The sequence below is a fragment of the Semicossyphus pulcher genome, unplaced genomic scaffold (genome assembly GCF_022749685.1).
Source record: "Semicossyphus pulcher isolate SPU_LCO1_2020_fin unplaced genomic scaffold, fSemPul1.0.p SCAF_21, whole genome shotgun sequence".
Lineage (NCBI taxonomy): Eukaryota > Metazoa > Chordata > Actinopteri > Labriformes > Labridae > Semicossyphus > Semicossyphus pulcher.
Window position 1 is genome coordinate 14,658,212 of NW_027211695.1, and position 25,166 is coordinate 14,683,377.

At 41.0% G+C, this 25,166-nt stretch overlaps 2 protein-coding genes across 3 annotated transcripts in view; both read right to left on the reverse strand.

Moving 5' to 3' along the window:
• Positions 1-5,614, reverse strand: part of arhgap36 (Rho GTPase activating protein 36) — a 57,857-nt gene extending 52,243 nt beyond the window's left edge. Inside the window, exon 1 of the mRNA XM_069672774.1 lies at positions 5,449-5,614. Coding sequence (XP_069528875.1) covers positions 5,449-5,553 — 105 coding nt within the window. The 5' untranslated portion in view covers positions 5,554-5,614. The remainder of the gene's footprint in view (positions 1-5,448) is intronic.
• A 4,168-nt stretch (positions 5,615-9,782) lies between these two features.
• nhsl2 (NHS-like 2) overlaps positions 9,783-25,166 on the reverse strand; it is a 132,189-nt gene continuing 116,805 nt past the window's right edge. Inside the window, exons 5-10 of one of the 2 annotated variants that reach the window (XM_069671738.1) lie at positions 21,044-21,226; positions 19,712-20,816; positions 18,405-19,578; positions 17,989-18,286; positions 16,856-16,973; positions 9,783-16,227 (exon numbers count right to left, since the gene is read on the reverse strand). In XM_069671738.1, the coding sequence (XP_069527839.1) occupies positions 15,888-16,227; positions 16,856-16,973; positions 17,989-18,286; positions 18,405-19,578; positions 19,712-20,816; positions 21,044-21,226 (3,218 nt within the window). In that variant the 3' untranslated portion in view covers positions 9,783-15,887. Of the gene's footprint in view, positions 16,228-16,855; positions 16,974-17,976; positions 18,287-18,404; positions 19,579-19,711; positions 20,817-21,043; positions 21,227-25,166 lie in introns of both variants that reach the window. The other variant, XM_069671739.1, reaches the window with a different exon arrangement.

Sequence of the window (25,166 nt, forward strand, 5' to 3'; positions counted from 1 at the left end):
TTTCCCCCCTGATGGCATGTGGTGTTCATTATTAAGATGTTTGGAAATAACCTCATGAGCACACACATGAGCGCAAATCATTTGATTTCCTAACTCCAAGTACAAGGCTAATTTACAAACCACTGAGGACATATTTTAACAAGAACGTCACACAGCATGCACTAACTTAGCCAAAAGCGTAACTAAAATGCGAGCAAGTTTTAAAAATACAACATCCTGATGGTTTCAGAGTGAAAGACAAACAGAAAACAGGAAGTGATTGATAGTAAAAGGAACAGGAAGAAATAAGTTGTAGCCATCGACAGGAGATCAACTTCGAAGCACCTATCTGACGTAGAGCTGCTGTAAATGCAGAAGTCAGGGAGCTGGCAAACTTACATATCAGCAGATAAAGTCTGATGAAAACTCTTACCGGGGTAATTCCTGTTTTACTGGAAAGGCCTTATGTCAAACAAGAGCTGTCTCGTAGTCTGGGGAGTTATCATGTCTGTCACTTCGCCTTAATACTTTCTCAAAGAAGACGGAAACCATGGTGAGGTAGTTGTCTTACTAGCTTCCGCCTCTCTTATCTCTTGGTCATGCTTTAACAAGAATCTTATTCTTTCTGGACAGCCTACATTAGTATGGTAATGTAAAGGCTTGCTTCAGATGAGAGCCCCACTAGATAACACCTTGATGGTGGTGGTTGTGGTGAATGTTTGGCTAATTGGGTGTATAAACAGGGCATGGTGACAAGTGATGTGACGTCACGAGCCAAAAACATGATGTGACAAAATGTTTTCAGTGACCTAAAGTGACGTTTGTGTGGACGAAAGGCCAACACGCAGAGAAAAAGCTACGTGTAGACATGGCCTGTTAGGTTATGGTTAACAAACGGTGACCTGGATTAGATAGAAATAGTATGTATTAGCATTAACCCAGAAAACAAGTCAGGTAAAGTAATGTTTACACTATTAATCAGTGTGCAAACTAGCCTTAGCATGACAAAAAGCTGAACAATGAAGTATCTGTACCTTTAAAGCATTAAGTTGACATTTGATCAACTAACAAACACAGAAACATCAAGAAAACCAACACCAACAGCTTAACAGGCTACTGCATCAGGGCAGGGGTCATAGCAATGGCCTAAATAGTTGAAACTTTAATGGGATTTGGCCACTCCACGGGAGCCAAATAAAGTCCCAGACTCGGATCCACAAATCAAAAAGACAGCAGGAAATATGATTGAGCCACATTAACGGCACGTAACCGTGGCAGAGGCTGCGGAGAAGACAGATGGGGCAACAGCAGAGAGAGGAGAAATGTTCTGCTGAGAGCGAAACACGAGATGACAGATGGGCAGATGCAGAAATAATAGTTTGAGAGAAAATTGATGCAGCTGTCCGGTAATGTCTGACAGGAAAGAAAAATACAGAGAGAGAACTCTAAATGTGTGTTATTAACTATAAGAATCATCTGGCCTTGGCTGGGCATGTGTCTGAGCAGAAACAGTACCATGTTGTGATACAAATGTTCTACATTCCAAAGGGCCTTTTTAGGGGAACTGGGAATGTTCACATTTGGGACATGGTAAAATTTGTACATCGTCGTGTTAGCAATGTTGATGTTTATGGGAGTGTGCAACGTGGAATAATTATTGTGAAGTTGCACAGGGTACTTAAGTAGGGCTAACCCTAACCCTAAAAGATTGCAAAGGTAATACCAGTTAAAGGGGGATGTTTTGTATAGGCAACATATGCTGCTGCCATTATAGTACCCCCCCCAAAAAATTTATTCCAACTTTAGGGTTTGACAATTTTGTGATATAAGACTTAGGCCATGTCAACACGTACACATGTAGTTTTCAAAACGCAGCTTTTTCTCTGTGTTTCGTCCTTTCGTCCACACAAACGCTGGTTTAGGTCACTGAAAACGGATCTTTTGTAAAACTCCAGCCAGGGTGAAGACGTTTAGAAACTCCGTCTCTGCGGAGACGTGTAGACAGGGTAAGCTGCGTTTTCGGCTCGTGACGTGAGACTGTGCGTCGTTATCTCCTTTGTGAGGCGTCACAAATGACGGACGTGACAAAAACAGTAATGCTGAACAGGATTTTTTACATGTTTACACATATACGTGTAGTTACTCGTCTACTACACTGATAGATTTTTTCAGACTTTTGATTGGCTGCGATTCTTCTTCTTCTTCATAGCATGACCAGGTTATATCGCCACCTGTTGGTGTGGCATTATCATGACAGCGTTTCTGGTTTCTGTTGTGTTTTTGCGTTTTCGTTTGGACGAGGATTTTTTGTGTGGACGGGTTTTTTTTTTTTTAAATGAAGGAGGCATAAACTCAGACCTTCATATCTTTCTGTCTGGTTGCACAAAACAAGATGCTGATGTCACGTTAAGTTCTAGGAAGCTATGTCAGACATTTTATAGATTAAATGAGTCAGGAAGTCAAGATAATGATCTGTTGGTTGACTAAAAGGAAAAAATATTTTACATATTTCTTCTATTCAGCAATAAAAATGCTTTTCAGCCTTCATATGTATTTGTTGAAAATGTTCTAAAGAGCATTTATTATTCTTATTCGTTTTGTTTTAACAAACAACACACAACTGTAGTGCCTCAATAAACACAGCTTTGCCTACTTTAAAGTATTTCATTAGGAAAGTTATTTACATTACAGAAATCAATCTTAGCCATTGTTTAAATGAAGAAGTATTGATGCATGAAGCTTTTAATTGATTTGAACCAGATAATGGTTCTTGCAGGTATTGAGTTTCCTTCAAGTAAAAAACATGCTGCGCTGCGAGGCCATTTATAATGTTAATTGAATAGTCGTTGCAAATCACAGTGAGTTTTAACAGGCTGCAAGATGAATTCAATAGTTTATCTCACTAAAATTAGTTGCCCTGCAGGGATAAAACACTAGCTAGAATGATTGATGAGAGAGGACATTCATAGGGAGTAGTATAAATACAATGATTGAATTTATATGATCATGATAGCAAACTTATAATTAGTATATATTAAGACCATGAACCTGGAGTACCTGCAAAGAATAATTAAGATAAGTTGTCTGCATAAGAAAGATCTTCCATCAGTGCAGATCAAAGCTGAGTTCTTCCAGCACCACAGATGGCTTAATGTAAAGATGTTTCACATTACAATTACCTCATCAAATTAACTCATGGCAGAGTTAATTACAAGTTCAGACTAGGCTCCTTCACTGTAGTTTCAGATTACATGTCCATACACAATGTACAAAAAAGGGGAACAATTACAAGCTTCAGGAAATTTACTCCAGGTTTCCAGGCAACCACAACACAATCACCACTTCTTTATTTTTTTGCATTTGTAAGCAGAAGTAATCCTCATTTTCCTTTTGTCTGCAGTCAGAATCTATTACTGTCATAGGAAAGAGATACTTTTTCCACCTTTGCATGTGGCGATGTTTGTTTTCCTTCAGGGTGTTTGCATAATAGATTTAAAAAACTTCTTTCCACTGGTCTGGTCAACAGATAAGCGCAGAGCCAACGACCAGTGCCTGGATTTTGGGGGTTGTCTGGCATCAGATGATTATTATGTTTAACCACAACTACAGCTACCTCCTTTCCAGAGACTTTGGGCTTCACTGAACATCAACACCTTTCTAAGATTCTTATATTATAATAACATTCAACCCATCCTTTCTAGTATTTTCTCCAGAAAATATAAGATACACAAACAATATATTTTCCCTAAAAATACAATGTCTTTGGTGTAGACCAAAAGTTGTGAAAAGTAGTAAGAAATACCATGTCACTTCATATTGTCACGTACTCCTACTTGCGTAACATCTGTATGTACCTCAAATTTAATGTATTTGATCTATTCTTATTTTTATACTATATTTACTTGCTATTTTAGCTTTGGGCTGCTGCAACACTCGAATTTCTCCTCTGGGGATCAATAAAGGATTATCTTATCAACAACAGGTGGTTACCTTCACAGACTAGGAGCAAATGTCCATGGACTCCTTCAAAAAAAAGACTGCAAAGGGTCTTAAAGGACCTATATTTATTTCGAAATAAACTAAACTAAACTTCTACAAACAAACGGAATGGAGTTTTGATTCTTATTCCAAAAGGGGGACATCTACGGTAAAAAAAACTCTGATTTAAAAAAGTCATTTAACTCTTAATTGTACAGGAAATGTGTCTGTGGGTGTAAGGCCAAAGCTTTAGAATTCAGTTGGGTTAAATGACCCAAATGAAAGCAATAAAAACATAAACACAAAAAGAACCAGAGTCCCCATGTGACTTATAAACGTGTATATTCAGAGGTGGAGCTCTGATTCTATATCCAAAAAAAGTGACACTGAATCCAGGCCACGCACTGGCCTATTTATTTGTTTTAATTTTACATTAATTCTCTCTTTGGATGTAAAGTTGGAGAGTTTATAATACTAATAAAAAACACTGACTAACTCTGGCTGGTTTTAATGACAGTGCAATAAAAAAATGGATGATAAACGAACAACAGTCCCCACATGACGTGATAAACGCACGTAATCAGAAGTGGAGCTCAGTGATTTAACTGTTTTAATTTAACAAGGACGGTGTTTGTGTAGCAGCAAAGTTCGATGATTATTAAGTGATTCTTTGAAAATGAATTAGGATGATTAAATCCGGCTGAGTTTAATTACAGTCCATTAAAAGCATAGTATATAACGTAGTCCCCACATTGCTGTTAAACGAGCACACTCTATTAACAGATTACAGTATGTACTAAGTGATTTACCCTTTTAATTTCTTTTCCTTTGGTGTAACAAAGTTTTATAGCATTAATAAAAAAAGTTTGACTAAATCAAGCTGAGTTTAATAAAAGTGCATTAAAAGCATAGTATTTAATAGTCCCTACATTACTGTTAAACCAGCACAGTCTAGTTTAACAGGTTACATTCTGAGTGATTTACTTTTTTTAGAGGAGTTTTCCTTTGCTGTAACAAAGTTTTATAGCATTGATAAAAAAAAGTTTGACTAAATCCAGCTGATTAATGAAACATAGATGATTAAAGAACGAACAGTCCCCACATGCGCAATCAGTGACCTTTGAGTTATTAGGATCATGCTGCTCTTTGATGATTTTTATATCTGCTGCCTTTCAATTTATAACCTTTTATGACTGAAGTGGAATTAATAAAGCTCCAATCAACATTTAATGTCCACATGCAACTTTTTCTTCATAACAAATAGCAAATTTTAGCAGAAACGGTTGACTTTCTCGAGAAACTTTTTCCATTTCTCAGCAATTATTTCACTCACACATTTATAGCCTGTCTGCAAATACCACATAAAATAGGATAAATGAAGATAGAGGGGTTGCACAAAGACAAATAAAACATTAAACACATACACACTTCCAAATACTATGACATAAACACACACACACACACACACACACAGGTCCATGTGTTACCTACCACATAGAAGAAATGCATGTCTTTTTGCACAGGTCGATCTTCTACGTGCACAGCTTTAAGTGGAGGAGACAGTGTGGTTGTGGATGGTCCATCCAGCAGGAGCATCAGTCAGGAGTGTGTGTGTTTGTTTATGTGAGTGTGTGTGGTCCTTCCTTCTCCTTGCAAGTACTCCAAATAAACAGGTAGTTAAAAAGAAAAGCCTCATTGAAGTCTTCTTCTCCTTCTGTTGCTTCTTCTCTTTTCTAATGCTGCTGCTTTCTCTCTTCTCCACTCCCCCTTCTCTCCTGCACTTGACGTTACTCCTCCCCTCCACCCCCCCACCCCCCGCCCTCCTCTCTCCTCCCCTCTTCCTCCTGCCCACATGACTTTAGTCACTCATCCCCCCCGTTTTTCTGTTTTGGTTCCACTTCCTCTCTTCTTTCCCTTTCCAGTACAATTTAATCTCCTGTTTCTTGGCTTTTACAACAATTTTCCTCTCTGTCTTTTCCTCTTTAGCACTTCTTTGTTCGTGCTGTCCTCTTCCTTTTCTAAATATTTTAATTTTAGAAACATCGATCAATAAGAAAAAGCAGAAGCAGTTCACTTTTCATCTCACATTTTCTGTCTCTGTGTTGATTTAAGATTGCTGTCAGTGCTTCCTGTGCTAGCTGCCACCACCAACACCACCACCTCTGTGTGTGTGTGTTTGTGGGTGCATGCATGCATGTGTGTGTGTGTCATAGATAACATGGCTTGCTCTCTGCTGTCAGTAACAGGAAGAGTAGAGCTTGGTAGTTTGGCCCTGATGAGAGAACCTGGTGTGTTTGTGTGTCATTGATTAACTCATGTTGTGGGGACATTTAATCTGATAACACCGTCACATCACAGGGACCTGCATTCCTTATGGGGACAAATTTCTCCATAAGTCCCCATGAGGTGATTCATTAAAGTTTAGGTTAAGATAAGATATAAGTTAAGACAGGGGTAACACAAGTAGATGCAATGTTTAAAGTTAGGGTAAGTCTACAGGAAGTGAATGTGAGTTAGTGTGATGTCCTCTGAAGTGATGTGTGACTGTGTGTGTATGTGTGAGGCAGTGTAGCGATAGAGGGTGATGTAATTAAACTAAAGCATTTCATTATGAAGCAGTAATCACTCTGTTGAATCAGCTTACACACACACGCACACACACACACACACACACACACACACACACATGTTGGCCACCTTTAAAGTGCTCACAGTTTATGACCTTTACTAATATCTATATGTACAGGTTTAAATCTGTTTACATCACATTATATGTATTAAATTATCATACATACGCACTCAAACCATCATTATGATGGGTCAGCTTATATTTGTGGCCATGTAATTATTATTATTATTATTATAATCATCTGCTTGCCCTGTTCAAGTTTAAAGAAATTACATTTCATTTAGAAAATTGTTTTCTGGTTAGCAGTAAAAAAAGAAAAATCTGTACTTTGTCTTCAATCTTTGACAACAACTAAATCAGCAGCTGTTATCTTGTCAATGCTGACCCCCAGTGGTTCAGCTTCTCTGTTTGGTGTGGTTACATAATTATGCAACAAAGTCCATCAAAAGGGTTTAAATTGAATATACATTTTTCTTGTAATTTCTCTGTTACAAAAATATTTATTCTCAAAATATGTGCTCTGAAATATTATAAGCAGGTCTAATTCTCATATTTTATGTGATATTTTATCTTCTATTCAAATTAGCTTAATGGAAAAAAACGTAGGCTTTAACATTAAGCCATGTACCATCCATGTACATTAAATAAAAATTGACCGACAGTAAACCAAACTTTACCTCATAGCTAATGGATTTAAACCTTGAGTACAATTTGTACAATACTGAATATACTACTGAAATACTGAAAAATGAAGAAAGACCAAAACAACATTTGAAACATATAAATATTGACAAATGTAAGATAATTATTTATTATTTATCTGTCATTTAATTTATATTTATTCTTTTCTTCCCCTTTGTATGATTAAGCTCTTATCCAATGTGAAATCGTTCTTGCACAATCCCTTCACCAATTTTTATCTTATCTTATCTGAATTCCCTGGCACTACGTTTCCTCTCTTTGCTCTTGAATCTTTTTTGTGTTAGTATTGCTTGAATTCTTTGTGTACTCTTAACAGACATTTTTAACCATAAAGAGCAGCAAAACACATTTTTTTAAAGGTAAGTTAAACTAGATATTTAAAATGTTTCTTCATACTAAAGAGGTACAAAGAACAAACATTTTTAAACTTAGGTTTTTAGATTTTTTTTTTTCCATTAAATTTTTGGAACGTCTGTAATACTGAAAACATATGCAAGGCTGCAAAAGATATCATCCATCACGTGTCTTTCTTTTTTAAATGCAATCAACACATAAAGGCTGGTTTCACCTTATCAGTTTGTTATACTTGTGATTTTTTCCCCCTAATGTATTTCTTTATGTATTAACACTGGACAAATGGCTGCACTGACAATTAAATGCCACTAGATGGCTCAAGAGCTCAAAAAGAAAATGATACAACAGAGGGTGAAACCTGTGTGTGTGTGTGTGTGTGTGTGTGTGTGTTTGTTGTTATGCTTGTGAGTGTATGTGTGTAGGAAGGAGGTAATTAACTGGGAGGATGTCATTACAGAGCTGGAAGATGAAACACTTTGCAGCAGCAGCAGCCTTCACAGTCCACCTGAATCCACACACACACATATATATGCACACTTTGAGTTTTAGAAACACTGTCTTTGTGAGGACCCTCATGTACAAAATAAACATGCCCAGCCCCGAACACTTAAATATCAAAATATCTTATCACTAAAACAGCCCTTTGAAGACCAAATGTCCTCACAAAGCCTATTTTGCTTATTGGTCCTCACAATGATAGTAGTTCAAGAGCACACACACACACACACACACACACAAAGAGACAGCCTGGAGAAGTCTGGGACAGATAATTACGTGAGTTTGTTTTTGCAGTGAGCACTGACTCGCTGCGTCATGGAGTAGAGTGCAGCTGATTATGAAAACAACTGTTTTGCCTCAGAGCTATAATCCTAACAGGAAGACACACACAACTGAAGAATCTCCCCAGGCAGTGAAAATGATGCAAAGTGATACTTCCAAATAAAATGTGCACTGCTAATCTGATTTCGTGGTTTAAAGGACAAATCAGCTTTTAAAATTAGAAACATGGCCATGAAAATTACTGTATGAGGTTTCCTTAACAGTTCTGGGGGTATATGGGTAATATGAGTATTTTGAATGTCATATTCAGAGATAAGTTGTCTGAGCTAGCATCATCAATCTTTTGTTAAAGTTTAGTTTAGGAATTATATGATTCATAAATGGCACAATAACAAAGTCCTCATTATCAGCTGCCTCTGGAACATCTTCTATTACAGAGCTTACGTCATCAAAACGCTCCAATATTACAGCGATAATCTTGAAGATTTGAGTTTTGTTGTCTTTGGCGGCAGCTATGGAGATAAACGGTAATTACTCTCCACCTTGGCAAGGCGACACCGATTGTAACTCTTGATCTTCCTGGCTGACGGTCGCTTTCTTTTTAGACTGTTTGCCTTCATCTGTGCGTCGAATTTGTTTCTTTTTCTTTGGATTTTCACTTCTTTTTGAAGTTGTATCTGTGGTCATCGGTCTTTTCTTTGTTTGTTCAGCCATAGTAGATTACCGTTTACTCGCAACACTTGCAGAGACTGGAAAAGCAGCCGCTTAGCTCCGCCTACCCTGTCTAGCAGACACGTCACTAACTGGGTGCCGCTTGTGACTTTTTCCGCAAAAGTCGCACCAGACACCCAGTCTGTAATACTGCAAATGCAAAGTGGGCCATAGGCTCAATCACCATCGTGTTAGATAGTGACTTGGCTATGAGTTTAACATTGCCCTGACTGGTCGTAAACAGGAGAATCTACAGTCTGATTCAGTTTCACTTTTATATTCAGTAAAGATCTATTTGGAAAAATGAAGCAGGATTCCAAATCGGTCCAAAAGATGTTTAAGGTTCTGTTAAATAAGAAGCAAATATGCAATCTGGTCTGTTATACTGGAATCCCCTTCTACTGTGTGAACATGCTTAGTAATTTCAAGACAAAATGTCCTAAATAGGTAAACAATGGTTAACTTTGGATCAAGAGGTGTTAGTTAGCGTCTAATGCTTCACTGTAAAGATAGAAACACCCAATTAGCAGTGCTGCTGCATCTCCGGGGAAACTCATTAATACAGATTCAGAACGTAACCTTGAAGACAAGCAGGGCGCGCAGAGCAAACATCAGAGAGAAATCAAACAAATAAAACATTTTGTTTTTTTAAGCAAGAAAAATAATTTATTTATAATGATATAATAATAATTTCATCACATTGGCATTGTATAGCTGCGGAGGGAAGCGTTTGTGTGTGACGCCACCTCGCAGCTACAGATCACACCATTGGATGGCCAGGGAGACAGAGGTTATTCAATACATACACGGAATATTCCTTTAAATATGTCTTCTTCAATGGGGAATAACAAAAATAGAATAATTCCAATAACTCTGTCCATCTCTCTCTCTTTCTTTAACTATGTCTCTCTAATTATCATCTCTGTGTCTCTAAAAGCTGCCTGTACAGCCCCGGGATGGGGTTCAAATTGGGTTTGGGGGTTTATTATCTTTTCCTTGGAAGGGCAAAAGGTTGGAGTTTACAAGCACAGGACATCAGCTTTAGTTTCTAAATACCCAAAATACCCCTGTAATGTCCGAACACTGTAAACCCCACCCTTTGGCCAGCATAAACAAATGAAAGATACTCTTTGGCCCAAATCTGCAACCATTCCCCCTCTTTCTCCGTTGTTCTTTTTCACTCTTTTTCACTCTCTCATAAAGCTGAACCACACTTAAAACGCTAAAAATAAAGCATGGGATAATAAGCCACACTGACCAATTTCTGCAAATTACGAAGGCAACAGTTCACCCAAATATTGGTCTGAAGTTTAAGTGATTTTCTTGGAAGGGTAACTTGTATCGTTGCATCCCAAGCAACAAAAAGTGACGTGGAAAACTCAACAGCATCAGTTTTGCAATACAAAAACACGGTTACTTGTGATAACCTACAAACCGTCTTGTGAGTGGGCTAAATTCTCTTGCACAGGGATAGACATGGCAGGTGTAATTTGGCAGAAAGTAGATCTCAAATAAATTGCAAACAGTGAAGTCTGTGGATTACAGTAAGTAGGACATTGCAAAAGGAAAGTTGCATTGCTTTTGAATTTTTCAAATGTCACTTTTTGGAGCTTTGAGATGAGTACAAATGTATTTTAGTGAATATTCGGGAAGTGGCAAATAAACCACTCGTTTCCTGTAGCATGGAAAATTTGCATATTTTCCTTGTGTTAAGTTGAACTTTGGGGGACTCTGATTGGGAAGTCACAACCTCCACCAGCAGCAATTAAGTCAAGATGCAAATGCTTCCTTTGCTGTTCGAAATTTGCAGAGGCTGGAGGTTGTAAAATTAAGCCCCATGAATTAACGAGGAATGGCAGAGCTCTGTACTTCCTTGCTTTTAGATACCACTTTGTAAGGAAAGCAAACGAGAGAGTGAGAGAGAGAGAGAAAAGCTTTTAACGTGATTACTACACTGAGTCACACGACAGCTGAGAAGGGAGAGAGGAGGTGAAGGTAAAGATGATGGAGTATGGGATGGTAATCCCCACATTTGGCAGAATCAAACCTTTGCTCCACATTCCCCCTCCTTCCTCTCTGCCCTACTTGTCCTCCTAAAGAAGGGATCATGGATTAAATATTCAATTTATATCTAATGTCAGTTCTATTTTCATACTTTATAGAAGTGTCATTTATAATATAATATGTCGTCAATTTAGTTCTACAGACATTTCTTGGAGGCGGAGCTGCCCTTTAGGCTGAAATATTCCCATTGGTAGGTTGTGTTGGGAAGCAACTGCAAGGAACCAGATTTTCCCAGTCTTGGAGAGGACTCAGGGATCAACCAAATACCATGACGACTGGTTGCTCCCATTTTCAGCGGATTTGTTGTCGATAAAGAAGGAAAAAGTAGCAAAAATATTCCACCAAGTTGGCAATAACATCCCATCAGGTTCTTTGGGGCCGCTTCGGCTACGAATGAGATTATTTCCGCCTTTGATGCAACTTCGCTTCAGAAATATTTGTAAAAACTGCACAAAATTATATATTCTTCTTAATATTTAATGACTGCATCCCTACGCAGGGAACAGCACCGCTTTCACCAGTGTACCCATATGTTTCTTTCTTTGTTTGTACCTTTACTTGTTACCGCCATGTTGAATAAAATCTACCATCTGTCACAGGAACACAACAGTGTTGTTTGCTGATCCTGAACAGACGCTGAAGTTTGCACGTTCTTCCTGATACATCTACATTTTTAGCAGGTGTCATCTCTACACTCTATAACTATTTCACAAGAAACTGTCTCTGTTGTTATTGTGCTAAAACATTTCCTTTCTCTCTGTACTCGTATCTCTCCTCTCTGTTCCCATACTTTGAACAAAATCTGTGAGTTTAGTTCAAATGGTTTTTGATCCCCCTCCTTTCAAGTTCACTTATCCAGTTTCAGATAGGTGGTTGCTCTGAGGGGTATTGCTGTGAAGTGGGGAAATATCACTACCCTCCCTGACTCTGCATGTCTGTCTATATTTACCACACGCACACAGCGGCCAGTTCCCTCTGATGCCACCAGAAATAGCAGTTTTAATAGTTGGACCACTGTATTACAAGTTTTAAGCTAACTAGCTAACATTGCTGTTAGCTAAGATTATGGGCCTTTCCTATCATATCGTGTTACACTATCAAATGGTTAAGCAGCATTCAGCCACTTCTTTGGTGTGTAATATTAGCAAGGAAGTGCCCTAATGCTAAGCTAACATAAGCTCTTGTTTGATAGCAGGTTTTGTGTTATCAAATATGTTTAAAATTAAAATATGGCCTGAATGGCGCTCTAGATTTTTAGATTTAGTACATTTCTAAGATTTACAACTCAGAACACAACAAGGGTAAAACAGCCGCTGTGTGAATATGGTCAATAAATGCAGATTTGGGCAAATATTTGTTCGGTAAATACGTCACATATCTGAGTCACTTGAGGCACACATCGTTGGTAACACCAGATTTCCTTCACAGGTCAGATTAAACGATTAAAAATGCTCCCTTTGACACCTGTACTGTTACTTTGGCCAGTTGTTGCAAAAGCTTGTGTTTGTATGTGTACTACCAAGGCAGCTGAAATTAAAAAATAACAAAAGGTAATAAAAAAACACAGCAGGCGCTGCAGCAACACGCCCATAATTCAGTATACAAGGCAAACGAACACAGAGTTTTATAGGTTTATCTTTTTTCATTCACTAAATATTTAAAACAAGCGTCACTTGACTAGTCATCATAGATGGTGATAATTTATGCATTTTTAAAATCTTCATCTTTTTTTTGTCAGGATGATGGAATACCTGAAAGACTGAGAGATGTGTGTGAAGGAGTTTTTTTTTCTACTCTTCTGTTGTTGTGTGTGGTTTCTCCTTTTCCATCCACTAGGGGGAGCTCTGACTCAATAGCACCGAGGGATAGTTTGACTGGTAGTCAAGAGATGAAAGGTTCCCTCCTCCGACCACACGGTCCATCCATGCATTGGATAAGTCAGGTGTTACAGCTTTACCACTGGTAATCCTCGGACCCACCAGACAATCCAGTACTGAGGATCGGTCACAGGTCAGAGACCACAGGGTGTTCCATTCAAAGTCCAAAATTCAAGGTCCTTTGTCCAAAACCACATTCGAAACCTGCCTCTCTCAGTGGTTGTGCACAGATCCTATCCATTCATCCATCCATGTTCTTTTCATGTTACATGGATACTTAAAAGCAAGGTAAAGAAAAAGTATAAAAACTCAGAGAACAAGAAAGAGAGAAGGCAGAAGATAAACGTTGAAAGAAAGATGTTTTTTTGCACTCTCAAACTAAGCACAGCATCAATTTTCTTAACAGTCATTCATTGACATTCATCCGGTGTCGTGTCGCCTGCCAAGCTAAAATGCATAGACTGAATGCAGAGAGGTGGAGAGGAGAGAGAAAAGAGATGGGAGAGACAGGGGAAGGTTAGCGGAAATGGGGGAGGGCAACGCAGGAAGATAGAGAACGAGAGAACGGAGAGGCGATGCTACGAGTGAAAACGCGAGAGGTTGCGGTAAAAGAGAGAGCGTGCTACTGTGTGCCAGAAGAGAGGTTACAGAGAGAAAAAGAGAGATGATGCTGAATGCGGAGAGACAGATGGAGTGTGCGCTCCAGCAGCGCTAAAAGGGGGAGGAGAGGAATGAGAGGAGAGGAGGAGGAGAGAGCAGATCGCCGCCTCCCCTCTGACACGAAAAAGAGACATGAGTGTGAAAATGTGGAAGAGGGCAAAACAAACAGGAACTGTTGGACCCTGTAACGTCACTCTGCGACACTGCCGACAGTCTCCGCATCCTCTGTCTAGAGCAGTAGTAGCAAAGGGTTCTTGTGTCACAAGACCCCCTCATTCCAGAATTCCAAACTCAACCAGGAATTCTCAATCTTCTTAATTTGGGAATCCTATTGGTCGCGGCATCCCATTTGAGTTCCGGAATCCTTCTGGTTCAGTTATGTGTGGGTGTAAAGGGGTCATTCTAATCCTATCCCAAGACAGGAGGGGGTGGGAGGAGGGGGTGACGATGCTAACACACACATTCACACACACAAATATGTTTGAGTCATAATATTCACACAAAGTGAGGACACGCTCAGAAATGCCAAAAACATAAACTTGCACAAACTGTACACTCTCTCTTTCTTCTCTCTTTTCTCCCACATTGTTCCTGGCTCTCCCCTCTGTACACACACATACACACACACACATACACACCGCTAGGTCCCCTCTGGTCTGTTTGTAGAATAACAGTCCTTTGGTCCCGTCACCAGAGACCAAAATGAATAAAAACCCTGTTTAGTAACCAGGCCTGCTTCATACTCTCCATACAGAAACTCCACAGGCGAGATTTCGTCGCACACACTCTTATAAACACACACACTTGTGTAGATAGGTCTGTTCTGCTTGTCTTCATTGGCATTTGTCCTCAGTCTGTTTGTGTGTGTGTGTGTTTGAGTGTGTTTTCCCTCCTCTGTGTGGGCAGTTTTTAGTCCAAGCTGCTTGCTGCTCTGTACACTATTTTAGTCTTTGAATCCACAAATGATAGATGCGTTACATTTATCTTTATACATGATACATACAGTACAATCCAATTTAACATGTACAATATATGGCCATCTAGCACTTGTAGAAAAAAATGAAAAAAAATATAAACAAAGATTGAACGAAGAATGATTGATGAGTGTCTCAAGAAAAAAAAAGGTAGCACTTAAAGTCTGCGCCATGTAAACAACCGTCAATGCCAAGGAAAAACAAAAGTGCTTGCGTTCCAAAATGTCGCCCATTTGCTGGGTGTTTCTGTGGAATGTCTCGTGAAGATCCACTTTCATGTTCACAGCATGAGCAACAAAATCTGTGACATGCCTCATCTTTGGTGGCATAAAAAGCCCCCGTGTGGTTTTTTCTTTGTAAATCCTGCGTTTTCGTTTCCGCAATTCAGAACGGTCTGTTTTCTGAGATAGTCGCTGCCGGCTATGGTATTGCATTTACCATAAGTAGAAGACATTAGTACAGCCAAGGTTTGGGGCATACTGCCTTCCTCAGGTGCCTCATTACACTGCTTAAGATTTACCCTTAAACTCCTGTAGGTCTACAGGTGGCGGTGCTGTAGCAGTATGGTCAGAGAGTTTTAGTTGACGTATCTTTTGTAGGGGCCCCTTCTTCTGTATCTTATTCCATTTATTTCTTGAATTCATTTGATCTTTTGTGGTATCCTCGTGGATCGGTGTAACTGGTTACAGAGTCGCACAGATCGCCGTTGCCATCAGGGACTCTTCATGTCTTCATCCAGATGGAGCCAGGAGAAAAGATATCCACTGTATATCCTTATATTCCCATTGTCGACTCCACCTATCGATCCGTCCAACCAGCCTTCGCACTGAGCATATTCCAAATAATGAAAACACGGTGGCTGCTGTATTGAAGCATAGCCTCAAAGCCTCTACTTTTCTTTGAAAATATAGTGAGAAAAACCTGTGCTCTCCACAGATTTCTCACTTTTATTGAGGGACCGTTTTGACAGGGATCAATAGTGCTTCAACCAGGGTGAGGACCATTTTGTCCAAAATTGTGCTCCAATTTGATTGGACAGCCCAAATGGTCAACCAGTAGTTGGAGCGATCCAGTTGGACTTGTTAGTCTGAATGCCCCATCTGCAATGGATGGAACATTGTAGAATTGGTTGGTAGCTAGACAACAGCAAACGGACCTGGCTAACATCTGCAAAACCGTTCATTGATCGTTGGGTTTGCCATTCCCAGATGCAATATCTCCTCCCTCGCTGTTCGTCGATGTAGTGGTTGAAAACTCTGTAACCCGTCGTGCAAGAGGGTTTGTGCTTTTGAGCAGCTCCATCGCAGAGACTCTTGTTCCTCCGCTGGAAGACTTGCTGCCTTTCTTCTGCAGCAGGGCCATGAAGTTCTCATTGCGGGAGCTTGACCTTTGAGTGCTGCCTAAGGTCAAATTTCGTAGGTCGCTACCACTGGTGCTGTGCTTCACTGGGGACACCAGGCTCTGGCGGCTGCCGAAGGAGTCTGAAGGCTCCTTGCGACCTAGAACCTTTCGCTTTGATCTGGGCAAAGAGAAAGAATAGAAGAAAACAAGAAGGGAATAAAAGAAGATTTTTAGCAAAGGTGAAGAATGGGAAGAGAAAAAATGACATTAACATTCTCCACCATGCAGTTTTTTCTATTCATAATTTGAACTCCTCAAGTCAGATGAGTCAACATATATTGACATCTCTCCTTTTAGGGAACAACGTGTCCCTTCTGATGGGACTCCATCCTTTCTTGTAAGAGATGAAAACATCTCCTGTTCTTCCTTCTCCACTCCTTACCTTTTTTTCACTTCCTTTCCAGCTATTTTCAGCACCATGCAAGGTAACATGATGAACACTTGTTGCTTAGAGAGTAGCTTTCTTGTGATTCTGTGTGTGTGTGTGAGAGAGAGAGAGATTCTGAAAAAAGGACTTAATAAGAGCCGCTGGTCGTGCTGTAACCAACTATACATGTAGCCGTTGCTAGGGAACCTTATGCTCTGTCCGCCTCACACCTTTTCAAAAAGACAACATGCTTCGGCTTGTAATAACCTTGCAGGAAAGCTTGTTGTTGGCGGAAACCATTCTTCGCTCAGAGAATTAGATGGTGTCATCAAAACAGACACAACTGTAATGCATGAGAAAGGCATGTGCACATTCTCACCTGTGAATAATAGTGAACAGGTCTTCAGTGGTGTGTGTTGAAGGTGTGCTGGCCAGCAAGTCATCGTCTGTTTCCTCGGCAATGTGGAGTACTGTCTTCTCATTGGCTGCTGAGTCATCTAAACAAGACAAAGAAATAAAGACATGTTTAAATAAAAAGTTTTTTTGTGAATTACATATTCTAAGTTTCTTCTGGTCCGTGGGTCATTTGGTACCGGGCCGCACAGAAAGAAAAAACAACGTACATTATTTCTGTTTGATTTTTTTTGCTTTATTTTGAAAAATGACCAGATTCTCTCCGTTACATCCGTCTAAGACTCAATCTTGACGCATGTGATACGTGATACGTTACCGCTAAAATTAAACCCAAACCAGAGATCAACGGCTGTATTTTTCATGCACCTTATATTTGTTTTTGTGGTGTATTTTATTTTGAAGGCATGTTTAAACGTTACCATAGTGACCAGAGAGTGTTAGGGTGCAGAGAGGATGTTACTCATGTTATGTTGTTGGCGCGATGTTACGAGGACGCTGCTAATAAAGTTGCATACGAGTACACAGTGGATTCTCGTTTATTGTTATATTTATGCCGGTCGTATCATTTTATTTTGTTGTATTTATCCGCCATGCCTTAAAGGCCGGTCCGTGAAAATATTGTCTGACATTAAACCGGTCCGTGGCGCAAAAAAGGTTGGGGACCGCTGTTGTAAAACACCATATCTGTAAATGACTGTTGGATTTCAGGTTGTTTTATAAAAGCCAACATTTATAGTACACATCTACTGTATGTACATGCAAATAAATTAAATCTGACTCAGCAATATTTTTATATTTATTAATTATATGAGAATGTTAAATGTCAACTTCACTGCTGGAACAGTGGGAACCATCCTTTGTCATGATTTGGTCCAATTTTAGAGCAATTGGGTTTAATTTTCTTCAAAACACAGAGCAATCAGAGAAACCTCCCTTGGCAGATTAAAGAGGTTACACATCAAACGCAGCAGGGTAGGATCCTAATCAAATGTGACGGGCTGCCATGAAACACATGCATAAAAAATGACAACAAAAAGGCGAGGAGCTCCAAAGATTATGTTAAGACAAGACAAGGATCAAACTGACCTGCAAATATACCTTCCTCAATGCCAGTGCTGGCCATTTTCCCTCCTAGCTCTGTGAGTGAGGAATCTTGCAGAGATGACTCTTTTGAACTCTCCTCATCTGTTCCCAAGTGGTTCTCATCTTGCTCCGCTATATCTGGAGGATTAGGAGTACCGGGAAACTCTTCTGGTGAGAATGCTCCTACAGGAGACCGAAGACCCACAGGACTGTCAGCCTGTGGTGTCTGCCTATCTGTGCTGCCATTAGTGGAGGAGTTGACCGACGAGGGAAGAAGCAGAACGTTTGGCTTCTTGGGGACTGGAGGTGGTACCTTGAAAGGAAAGTGAAAGGTTTCAACATGAAATGAATCCGAACAGTAATAATTAAAATGAGGACTCAATTAATTTTATCTCTACTTTGTTCCACCTTTGAATAAATATTTTTCTAACCTTCGGTTTCTTTTTGTCTGACAGTTCTGCCAGACACGAGATTGTCATCCTTGAGGGAAGTGTCTTGCTCTTGTCCTGGAGCTCCGGGGCCTCCTGGTTACTGCAAGGAGAGGGAAGGGAGCCTCCATCCTCAGGACCAAGGCGGATTTCTGGGTCTGCATCAAATTCAGGCTCCATTGCTGGGTCTTCCAGGAGAGGCTGGGGGTCCGGAAGTGGAGGAAGATCATAGAGGGACTGGGAGTTGGGGAGGAATGCATGATCATACATTTGTGAAGCAATGGTTGAATCTGGGAATGCAGAAGGACTTATTGCAGTTTGTGGTGGAGGTTTCTTGGGTTTTGGTTTTTTCATGACTTTGTAGATGTTGCCAAGGGGCACAGGCCGGTCCACAGGTGAGGCAGGAGGCGAGTCGAGAGCTAGGGGGGAAGTTGAGGAGGGGGAAGGAGACTTGAGAAGGAGGTTTAAGGGCCGCTTGGGCAAGGGTGGCTTGACAGCAACAGGTGGTTTGGGCTTTGGTAGAGTGGGTGGAGGGCTAGGGTCCTCGCCTAGGTCTCGGCCATGCTGTTCTTCTTCAATGGTGTCAGATGCCCCATCTGGGCAGTCCTCCAAGTCACCACGAGAGACAGAGCGAAGCCGAATAGTCTTTAGCTCATTCTGGGTAACTACGGGCAAAGCCTGTGATGAGCTGGGACTGATTTTTCCTGGTTTTGCTGCTGTTGAGGTGTCAGAATGCCGTCTGCTGGCTTTTTGCTTTGGCTTGATGGACGACAGCTCTAGATGTGCATTCCCAGGCATCTCGAAGGACAATCTAGACCTTGCAGCTGGGTCTTTGGGTGATGGTAGTGATGATTTCCTTTCTGGGATCTTCGGGCGTAGCTTACAACCTAATGTCCCTATTGTCCCTGTTGTTCCTGCTGTCCCCTGACCTGTCATCTGACTGAGTGGAACAGTCGGGGTGGGAGTTTCTGACTGACTGGAATAGCCACTTGATGGGGACATGAGTCCGGGTGGTTTGAAGGGCGAAGATGCCTTGATGTCTGTTTCCATGGAGAGCTGTGAGGGTGAGGTGGCTCTAGAGGTGGAAGGAGAATCAAGTAGGGACTCCGAACTACCTCTGACTTTCATACATTCAATGACTGTGGTACCTGTTGCTGTGCTGGAGCCTGACAGAGACCTGACAAAGAGAAGAGAAGATAGGAAAATTGAAGAGTGACAAAATTAATGCATCTTTATCTAACAAACTTGGCTGGTCAATATTATTAAGAACATAAATAATCAGAGGAGAAGACTACATCTAGCAAATATACCTGTAAGGGTCATTCTTCCACTCCCCCAGCTGCCAGTGATTTGGAAAGGTAAGCTCTGTCTCTCCCTCCCTCTCTGGTGCCTGGATCTCAAGGCTTGGAGGTCCATCAGGGCCTCCATGGCCCAGCTCCCGCTCACTAACACTGGGTTTAGAAGAGCAGGAAGAGCTGGGTAAAAGGAAATCCGGCTGAAAGTCTGGGTAGTGGTCCCTGGGGATATGCAGGCTTTTTGGCCGGCCATCCCTGTAAAGACCACCATCATGGTGGATTCTCCCCTCGGCTTCTCCAAGGTTCTTCATGAGAGAGACGCTCCTCACTGGTGGTGGGGGCTTGCGCTTGGACTTCTTAAGTGAGATTGAACGGGAGCGTAGGCGCAAGCGGCCATCTGCGCTGTAGTCTGAAGCTGTGACCGAGATTGTGTCTGTGGTACTGGCACTGTCTTCAGAGCTCCCTCTAGGGTAAAGAAGGGCGTAGTTCTCCCCCAAACCCAGGAAGTTATGATGCTGTTGTTGGTGGTCTGTTATTGCCATGGCATTCCCGTTACCGTCTGGCTGGCCTAAACCACCTTCTGTAAAGCAGAAGGAACCAGAATCTGTGGGCGTAGATAGGGAACGCTCTCGGAACTTAAAAGCGTTTGCCGCTGCTATGGAACGTGCCGACCTCTCCCGCCCTCTCCCTGCTTCCCTGACTCCCCCACCTCCTCCTCCTCCTCTCCCTCCATCTGCTGCAGCCCCTTCAGTTTCGCTCCGTTTCCCCATCATTGCAGCGGCCAGAGATATCCCCGGTATGTTATTCCCTCCTCTCCCAGAAGGGTTGGTCACAGATGTGAAAGAACTAGAATGTGAGCTCACAGACTGTCCTGAGCCCACCAACATCACCCCCTCTTGGGTCCCTCCTCCTGCATTACCAATGATCGTGTGCTGTTTGGGCGGAACTGCTGGGCCCTTGTTCATGCTGTAACTGTAAGGCTCATTCCACGCTCCGGGAGAAAATGTGGAGCCCTTAGGTCCATTCCAGGTGGTAGAGGGTGTGTTTGAGCATAGCAGCCCAGAGTGGTCCATAGTTCCTTGGTGGAGTTGGTCCTGTGCACGCTGCTCCAAACTGTTATCTGTGGAGGAGGGGGGGAAGAGGGATGATTAATCGCTAATGAAATCAAGTCTTTGATCTTTTTACCAATTTTCTGGCTGTTTCTTTCTCTCTCTTTCACTGGGTAATGATAGCGTAAAGTTTATATGAGCAAAAACAAGATCTGCACCACAGGAACACAAGGAAGAACAAATAGACAGAAATAAACATTGGAGGAGGGTTAAGAGCTTCCTTAGTGGTCACACACACCTGCAGGTAAGGTTGTGTCGAGGTCAGAGTGTGTCTTCCTCAGTGGGAGGTTTTGCTGGAAGGTGTCCGTGACAGGTTCCAGCGAGCGTGGCTGGTGGGGGAAGGGGTCCCCAATAGAGGGGGATGGGGACGGGGAGTGCTGGAGGAGGTCGACACCGTGGAACTTCCCTCCTCCACCTTCACCTGGAGGGGAAACAGACGAGCAGGGGGACAGTGAGATTACGGGGAGAGTAATTTTACCTGACACGCAGGAAATTCAATAAAGCATGAAATTCAATCATGTTGTTGACATGGCAATAAAGTATTAGATTATGACTCTCAATGTACCAAGCTTGTCTCACTCAGGTTAAAGTGCATTTTGTGAAGAGATTGACCAAGAGATATGAACCATGCAGTAAACGGAATTTCCTGTTGCCTGATCTTTGATTTTGAGCCACTTTTTCTCTCATTTGTTTGTTAAAATCAACAGGTTTTTGTCAAAAAAGCCTCGTAACAGCTGAACGAACATGTGTTGGGGGATGACAAAGAGTACATTACACTGATGTAACTCCACGCTTGAACAGCCCCACTTCCTCCCTGCTGTCAACATAAAACTACATTATGTTTATGTTCTACATTTTCTGCTGCCATATCTAAATCCTGAGTGACTTACAGCAGATGCTGCGAAGAAACCTGCTGTTCTGTTGTAGTTCCTGTCCTTCTGATGTCTTGTCCGTGCCGACAGTAATCCAATGAGTCATCAGAGGCAGCAGGTACCTACTTGATTACTTCAATGACAAGAAGACTTAACTCTCACTTGTCAGACTTCTATTAAGCCATCAGCCTTGTTTTATAGCGACAGATTTATCGGATGCAGAAAATTTATGTCCGACCAAAAAAGGCGCCTTTCACTGAAGATTTGCTTTTTGAATGAGGACCAGGATGTTCAGTCAGACTGACAGAATCACTCACACACACACATGCACACGCACAAAATCACTGAGTCAAAACAGAAAATGAATCAAGTGAAGTTGGATCGATAAAAAAGTATGTTGGCATTATGCCACCAGGGCCAACTTCCTGAGGTAAAGGAACAATACAATTTTTATTGCATAACCGCAGACTTTAATGAGTCTCAGTAGGAAAATATAACAAACTGCAGATCTCCTGCTCTTTGTTGCCTCATAAATCAAACATTGTGCTGTCAAAGCCAATAACTGGGTGTTTTGCAAACCATAAACCAATGCGACAAAGAATAGAGAACAAGAAACAAGCGGTCGCAGCCAAAGAAAAACAAGGCTGTTGCCTTGCCATGAGTTCTTCAGCCGAAAATGATTGTTCATTGTTCAAATTATTGCCGTATATTTGATTTGTCATGAAATAAATGAACTAAATTAGTTTTATTTCACTCTGAATCATTTTTGTTAAAAGTGAAATGTTAATAATTTCTGAAGATTGTTTTTCTTAATTTCGCACAGCCTGAAGTAATTAGTTCACTTCACTTTGAGAAATGAGTTTGTACAGGTTAAATTGAACAAATTGTTCACATTGAGTCAACGTCAGATTTTATTAATTAGTTTTTTTTTGGTGGAATCAATGTTTTTATTTTTTCAGTGTATGAAACAGCGATTTAATCTTTTAGCCCATAAAGTATAAACACTGTCTCTCTACCTGTCTGTCTCTTTGTTGCCTATCCAGGGGTTTGCGTTCACACAGATCTCCACCCCGCCCTCCTTCCGTTCCGTTTCTAGTCGTGTCCCTGTTGCAGCGCTGCGTATCAATTATACATCCAAGTGTTGAACAACACAGAAATACAAATGTTTGAGCTCTCTGAGAGAGCAAATACGCAGCTAATAGCAGGCAGACTCCACATGAAGATGTTCCCTGCTCAGTGAGGCCGTTTTTATTTCTAGAACAAAGCTCAGACACAGAAAAACACTGAATGTGGAGTTTTATTAAAGAGGAAATCTCGTCACATCTTGTTACGCTGTTGTTCATCCAGCTTTAAGGCAACATTTAGCCTTTTTTTCCAGTCTGATTAAAGCCTCTTCTGCTGCTGTGTAGTTTTAAAGTAATTTATAAGAACTCTGACTTACTTCTATTCATCATAGCTAGCAGTCTAAGCTAAAAAGCAAAGCGTGCTAAAGGAAACTTTTCTCCACAAATGAAACAATGTGAAAATGTACTTTGTGTGATGTTACTCTTCATGTTAGTAGTAGTATTAGCTTTATGCCCTGCCACATTAAGAGAAAGCACGCAACGGCCATGTCTTTGGATAGCTAGCAACCAAAGATCACGTTGCTATCAGCCCATCCACAGTCATCCCACTAGTTGGGTGTTCAGTGTTCTAGACCAGTGGTTCCCAACCTTATTTCCTTGGAGCCCCCCCTGCATGTATCTAAGAAGGCTGAGCCCCCCTAGCCTGCACACACGTACACCAATCAGCCGATAGTTGGCAGAGGTGTGGCCTACAAAGTATCTACTACATTTGAATGAGGACCAAAAAATATATTTTTTAATAGTTAAACAGACTTTTGTTATCAAGTAAGTGCTTTATTAATGATTTTATTTAACAAATCTAATTTTGACAATCTTGCACACCCCCAATGATCTTTGGGAACCACTGTTCTAGAGGATGAAGCATTCAAAGAGCTAGTTTGGTTCGTCCAGCCCAAGTGCATTATGCCATCAAGAGCTACTGAAAAACAAAGATGAATAAGCTAACAGTTAAGCTAGCCAGTGCAGATAAGCTAGGTCAAGTACATTATGCCATCAAGAGCTACTGAAAAACAAAGACGAATAAGTTAACAGTTAAGCTAGCCAGTGCAGATAAGCTAGGTCTGACCGCCAACTTTGTAAAAAACATTTTACTGAGGTGTTTCTTGTAAATGTATTACATGCAAACATATGGCGATTACTCCCCTCCCCCGACTCTGTATAATGGCACGTTTTGTCAGCACAAGGTCAACTGAAGTTAAATTTAGCTGAGACGTTTTTCCAAGTTACGTAGGTTTCTTATTTCGACAGCATTTTAATGACTAAGTTTCTACAAGATGTTTGGACCTTTTTATGATCAAACAGCGATAAATGAGACAAATTAAAAAAGCTTGGTTCAAACCCTGAAACTTTAAAGTCTTTAGAGCTGCAAATCACTTGATGGATGTGTCAAACAAATGAATCAGTAAATCTAATTTCCTGGCTTGATAATCATTAAATAAGTGATTTAGTTGAACCCCAACAACCCTGACTGATGAATCATGGTCATTTTATGCTATCAGAGAGAAAAACAATTACTCATTGACTGCATGTTTCTCTTTATCTCTTTACCCCTTGCACACTTTATTCATCCTTTATCTGCTTTTGCAACAATCAGTCTCTTTAAACTTATTTACCGAGTGACGTTCAGTGTCTACTCCTCCCCTGAGCATGAATAAATGAGTGTTCGGGTTGAAACATTTAGCATCCAGCAGAGAAAGAGGCGATGACTCAGACCACTGAGTGAGGCTAAACATGTCTTCCTGTCTGGCTGTCATGCGTTCACCCACTTCCTGCTGGACCGTCGGCCTCTTTCATCCTGAATTCATCCGGAAAAGTGACAATTTCGCCGCCTTTATTGTTAGCAGACAAACACTAACACGTGCAAACAGTCACGTCTTCTGAGCTCGCCTTGCTGTGTTGCATCTGCAGCCATTAATAACTGACACTCCTTCAACTAGCAGCCTCCACCAGAGTGACATGTTGATGATTCATTCATCATAATGTGTCTTCAGCATGGCTCTGGCTTCACTGCTTCCCTGCCTGCTGTGAGTGTGCTGGATGGGAGGGGGGTCGTTGGCAGTTAGAGGCCTTGTCGGGAAACACAGATGTTACAGGTTTAATCTACCATGTGAAAATGCTGCTGCTGCTTTTAACCAGCCGTCTCTTCTGTGTATAAAAGTGACTTTATCTTCTTTTAAATTAGTTGAACTTCTAACGTTCAAAAGAGTTCCCAATCACTTTTAAACCAAGGGATCGATCAATCAATCAACCTTAAACTTAGAAATGTTCTCCTCTTTTTTCTGACTCAAATCTGAGCTGCATTCAATTCAAAGCGCAGCCAATAGGATTTGCAGCAGTCCCGAAAACTCCCTCCTCCTGTCAGATT